The sequence below is a fragment of the Aedes albopictus genome, chromosome 3 (assembly GCF_035046485.1).
Source record: "Aedes albopictus strain Foshan chromosome 3, AalbF5, whole genome shotgun sequence".
Taxonomy (NCBI): domain Eukaryota; kingdom Metazoa; phylum Arthropoda; class Insecta; order Diptera; family Culicidae; genus Aedes; species Aedes albopictus.
Window position 1 is genome coordinate 377,785,509 of NC_085138.1, and position 5,898 is coordinate 377,791,406.

The following is a 5,898-nucleotide window of genomic DNA, read 5'->3' on the forward strand; positions in this document are numbered from 1 at the left end:
TGCTCTATTCACTTCTAATTTATTTATTCTATCAAGGCAGTGTTGCCAGTTTCACGCAAAATCACCACAACATACCCCCACCCGTGAAACTGGTAACGAGTCGAGTAAATTTTGTTTCTGTATTCCCATGGAATTGCCGATACCGCAAGCATTCGCTATTGAAAATTGAACAATCCTCATCGGTATGTGGAGTGGAATAACGATGATCCATTGAGGCGAGCCCACCGGGATCAAAAATAACAAACACAATAGCCACTGTTAACAGCCATATACCTAACACCGAGCCCAACACTTTGCATTTGCTGATAGTCTCGTAAAGTTTTTGTACGCTCGCCGCAGCCGCTTGCATGTCTCCATTCGATCTTTCACAATTTGCGCTCCCGAGTTTGATGCGTGCAGGTTTATTTCGACTACCCGAAACTGATGATAAGTGTGCTGGAATACTGAACAGTTTAACCCGCGATAGGATGGTTCGAATATCTCTTTGTTTTGAAGATACATTGATAGAAGCTATTTGAATGGTGGATGCCTGTCGAAGAGATATAGCTGTCCCGCATTTACGACCAGTCTTACTGGCGGATTCTGGCGATGATTTATTAGACGTTCCATTAGCAGCATCTTCTTTGCAATATTGCCTTATTATTGCTTCTTTTCTGCAGTGGAAGTCTAGCCGAATTTTCCGTAAAGCTTCTTGGAACGTCTCCTCGATTTCAGCTAAGCCACGTTCGTATTCAGCTTCTATACGTTTTTCTTCATTTTCGTAATAACTGCGCCACAACTCGTTTTGCTCCTCTAGTTGTGTGAGGGCTTGCACTGTTGTCTTCATGGCGCCTTGATGATTTTATTCCTCCAAAACCATTGAAGTTTGTTGTGGAGAGTAGTCATCTATGGTGCGATAAACCAATAATTGATAGCAGCTTTCATCTTAGCAGCTTCAATGCTGAAATCAATTTATTATTTTATATAAGCTTTACATTCTTACAACTATATTTACATACGTTTTGGTATTTCACTTCGCACTTTCCACAGAACTACGTCCTCAACTAACAATGCTCTATTCACTTCTAATTTATTTATTCTATCAAGGCAGTGTTGCCAGTTTCACGCAAAATCACCACAACAGATTCTCTGGTTTCTCTATGGATTCCTTTCGAGATTCTTTCAGGAATTCAGGAGTTTCAGGAATTATTTCCGAGAATCCTACAGGATTTTAAGAATACTCTAGAAATTCTTTCAAGAATTTCATTAGGAGCTTCTTAAGGGATTCCTTAAAGCCATTCTCAATCTGAGCAAATTCCTCAAAGAATTCCTTCTGACAAATTCCTCTAGAAGTTTTTTCTCTGAAAATCCTCAAAAAGTTTCTTCTTGGACTCCTGAAAGAGTTTCTTCTTAGAATGCTCCTGAGATTCCTTGAGGAGCTCTTTCTGGGATTCGTCCAGAAGCTAATGACAGATCTAACGAGAGCAAATCTGTGTTCCAGGTGTTGCTCAGAATTCCTCACAGTTCCTCAGATTTTAAAAAGACACGGACAACGTCTACAGCTTTCGGCTGTACAGACTGTTTTAAACTTAACATTAGACAACGGACAACGGAGCATGCACCAGTGGAAACGGGGAAGACACTATTCTCACGGAAAGTTTCAACGCCCGAAGCGGGAATCGAACCCTCACCCCATAGCATGGTGCGATTATAAGCTTGGTGACCCTAACCGCACGGCTACGAGCGGTTTATGCCAAAATGTGATCTGGCACCAATGTCAAACTGCAAAGTGTTGCGTGTGCTGAATGAAAATTGCAGTTTTAGGGATGTCTTTCACCAAATTTCGTCGATAATCGATAAAGACAGTAACTCAGAATCTCTCAGAGTTGCTCTCGATTGCACAGTGCCTTGCCCCTAGTCCAGAAGTTCCTTTTAGAACTCCTCCAAGAGTGCAAAGAGTCCAAGGAAGAATTCATGGAGGAATCTCAAATGCAATTCCTGTAATCTCGTAATGAATTTCCGGAGCAATCCCAGAACGAATTCTTGGAGGAAGCTCTGAACGAATTCCTGGAGGAATCTCGAAACGAATTATTGAAGGAAGCGCTGAACGAGTTCCTGGAGAAATCTCAAAATTAACCTTAGCAATCACGGCATGCAGTGCCCTATTCAGATCATTCCATTATCGGAATCTCCACATGAAAACGGATCGAAATCCAAAATTTGGCAGCCCTGCACGTCACATCGAGCTGCGGATCGACATGGCTTTCTACCATGCTTCCCGAGGCAGATCCGGCACAGGAAATGGTCTCGAACAGTTTTCCAACGGTCGTCAGGATCCATCTTTTTGAAGACTTTACACTCCTTCACTCGATGATCCGGATCTCCACAGACCAGACAGGTGATCGACGATACTGCCTTCGTGGACTCCACTGTTGGCTTCACGGACATCGCTGCACCGGATGGTGTAGCGTGAGCGTTGACGAAACCTTTCTGCTTCTCTTCCCTTTTCGGTTTTGATCCTCTCGGGTCCAGCGTGAGTGTGACTTCAGCGGCCGCTGATACCAGATTGGCCATGTATCGACTGAATACACGAAGGTCAGCCACCGCAAACTGCCGCTTGAATGTTACCCACTCTAACTTGAGATTCGCTGGAAGCTTATCCACGAGCTCCTGGAGTAGAACCGGGTTCGAAAAATGTAGCACTTGTCCCGCTGCCTCCAGATGCTCGCAGAAGTTCTGCACTGCCATCCCAAAGGCCACTACAGTACACAAATTATCGGCTTTCGGTACCGGAACCTCTCGTACCTTCTGAAGCAGTGCGTAGATTATTTGCTCCGGGCGCCCGTACAGCAACTGCAAAGTCTGCATCACTTGCGGCACTGATGTAGGCAGCAGCAAACGGCTGCGAACTGCCTCCAATGCCCCACCTTTCAGGCACCGCTGGAGCCGGCCGAGATTCTCCACGTTGCTGTAACCACACGCTTCCGTGGAGGTGTTGAAAGCACTGAAGAACATAGGCCACTCTTCCGAATTGCCACTAAACACTGGAAGCTCTTTCGGCATAACGTGTCGCGCCGCGAGTTGACGAGATGTCGGTGCTGAATTATCGATATTCGCGACAGGAATCACTTGGGCACCAAATGGTGCTTGCGAAATATGTGGATTCGGTTGAGGAAGGCTTGTTGGGAGGGGGAAGGGAGCGTAGGACGTGTGTGCATTTATTGTGCTCATTTGGGGATAAACTGGCCCTACGCTACAATTTGCATACTGCGAATAAGCTACCTGACCTACTGGAGCAAAATTGCTTAAGCTACTTGTTACCTGGTATGGTTGGCTTACGTGCCCGGATTGTCCCGGATAGCTGACAAACTGACCAACTGAGCTGATCGATGGTGGCAGACACTGGGTGGAGCTGGTGAGACCCGTCACTGGATTGATCCAATTTGCTGTGGTGATCGGCGTCGATGATCCCGGACGGTTTGCTCCTCCTCCAGGCTGGAATTCGTGCGTAAAGCTTGTAGTTTGTCCCATCGGATGCACGCTTGCAGGTAGGTGGCTTTGTTGCAGGTTCACTTGTGTTGAGATCGCAGTAGAAATCGGCTGGGAAACTGGACCTAATTCGCCCCCGAAGAGCGATGCGACGGCCGGTAAAGACGAAGTGGCTTGCGGGGTGGATTTCATCCCTCCAGTGGCGGAATGTTGCAGTCTTGTTCCGGACATCGTAGTCGCAACCGTCTCTGTACTCGCCGGTGCCAAAACTAGCTGGTTCTGGCGGACAGCAACCTGGTCCAATCGATTCATCCAGTCTCCAAGACCGCCGATGTTTCCTTCACCGCTGGTTGATTCACTCCTTGCATTTACGATATCGTACCGCACCTTCCACACCTCCTTTTCCAACTGCAATTTTCGTTGTTCGAGCTGCGCCGCCTGCTGTAGTTCGATCTCCCTAAGCAGGACGGCTTTTCGCTCCTCCAGCAGTTTGAGGTTAAGTCGTGCGAGCCCCCCAATAGCTTCTGTTCCCCGAGAGGAATCGTCGGTCTGTCGGTGCCCGCTGCTGACCTGAGCACTGCAGTCTCCATCGGGGCCGCCGAAAGTGGTTTTCGCGGCACATTCCTGGCACTTCCAGTGGTCCTCTTTCTTGCCGTCGTCGAAGCCCACACATCCAAAGTGGAACCACTTACCGCAGCCTTCGCACTGGACCATGTCGTCAATATTGTTGGCCAGATCGCACAGCTGGCAGTCGAAGCGGTCGGTCTCCGGCATCCTGAATCCCCGTTCCGACGTGGTTCGCAACAAATCTTTGAGTTTTGTGTTGGAACGTTTCGGATGGATTTTGGAGTTCTCTGTAGCACGCTATGTTTGTGGTTATGCGAGCTCAAAGCTGTTGTATTGAAATTCATTTTAGTTTTAACATAAATACAATAATGGTTTCAGACTTACATTTGGTCTCCTCGTTTTAATTCGGTGTTAATACTGCAGGATGACGGTTTCTGACTAAAATACTGATTGAATTACAATTCACTGGATATTTCTAACTATGACTCTGCCTTCTTGTCTAGTTTGCAAGGATGGTTTGAGGAAAAATTGATCGGAAGTTGCGTCAGCTGCTGTTTGTCAGTGTTTGACAGCTGATCTGATTGTAAGTGTCGGTGACAAGTTACAGAGCTGCGCGCTATTAGGGGACAGTGGCGTAGGGTTGCCCCCAACATCTGCATTTCTGCATTTCAAAGCTGTTTCAAAAAGTACATTTAAAGTTTGTTTGGGGATTTTTTTTTCATCGGACGCAATAAAATCGTGTTACACTCCGAAACTTGCTCCAAAAAAATAAGCTCTTTTGATTGCTCTAGAGAGAATAGCAAACAACTCAACACATTTGGCAAAAGTCCATGAATGTGATTTACTCGCATAAATCCAAACAACATCAAATCAATATCCAATATGGTTTATGACCCTATTAACCATCTTCTGATTTTATTTATAGTTCTTTCTTTGTCGATAGCGATTGCCATCGTTTCGAAACAAATCGACATCGAAAATCTCTCAAGGGAACGTCCATAAATTACGTCACGTAAAAATCGATAATTTTCAACCATTCTCTCCCCTGTGTCACACTTTTTGTATAGGACCTCTGAAATTTTTGTATGAGTTGTCACGCTTTGCTGAACCCCCTCCCCCTCCCCCTCAAAACGTGATGTAATTTATGGACGTTCCCCAATGGTTGACCGTGATTGATTTTGTAACTAAAATCAATACGCTACTTACGACCATAAATCATCCATCACTGAATCAAGTTTCAAAAGTGATGATAAAAGCTCGGTGTATATTCATAAAATGGAATCAAATCAACACCACTAAAGAGTCTTATTGATTTAGATGACGTTGCTGCTACGAACTTGTTGGCTGCAAATGATTCATTCATTAAATAAAAATTAAATAAATACCTCAAAATCCCGGAAAAAAAGAAATCTAAAATCCCGGGCACGCGTTGCCAGTGATTGTTGTTATTCCAATGGATCGCGTTCACAGCGAAATAATTGCACTTTCCAGTTGTCAAAATCCACCCCCGCTCTCCGCCGTGTGCAACCCGCATCCAACACGAATGCAACAGGGTACTGCAAGCACCTGATCTAACCTCACTTTGTCTGACAGTTCAGCGAGCTTGTTTACAAGGTGTTAGAATTTTTAACGAGCGGCGAAAATTAAATTTACGTTTTCCGTCCCGAAACCATTATGATACGAAAATATCGATTATATTCAACTCTACTAGTACAAAATCAATCGTCTAATTACCGTTTTACTGAAATTGTATCGAAAAACAATTTTGCCGGATCTCCGCCAGAGACTAAGTCCATGTAAACAAGCTCGCTGAACTGTCAGTGCACGGCTTCGTGACGTCATCTTGCAGTATCCTACTCTGAC

At 45.2% G+C, this 5,898-nt stretch overlaps 1 protein-coding gene across 1 annotated transcript; it reads right to left on the reverse strand.

Moving 5' to 3' along the window:
* Positions 1 to 2,145: 2,145 nt before the first annotated feature.
* LOC134290950 (uncharacterized) lies at positions 2,146 to 4,680 on the reverse strand. Its single transcript, XM_062858182.1, has 2 exons — positions 4,420 to 4,680; positions 2,146 to 4,360 (listed from the first exon to the last, which is right to left on the reverse strand). Exon 2 carries the CDS (start codon positions 4,240 to 4,242, stop codon positions 2,146 to 2,148), a length of 2,097 nt encoding a protein of 698 aa, XP_062714166.1. The 5' UTR covers positions 4,243 to 4,360; positions 4,420 to 4,680.
* Positions 4,681 to 5,898: the final 1,218 nt, after the last annotated feature.

Excerpts from the sequence above, each read along its gene's own strand:
- LOC134290950 (XM_062858182.1), bottom strand. The coding sequence starts at position 4,242 with ATGCCGGAGACCGACCGCTTCGACTGCCAGCTGTGCGATCTGGCCAAC.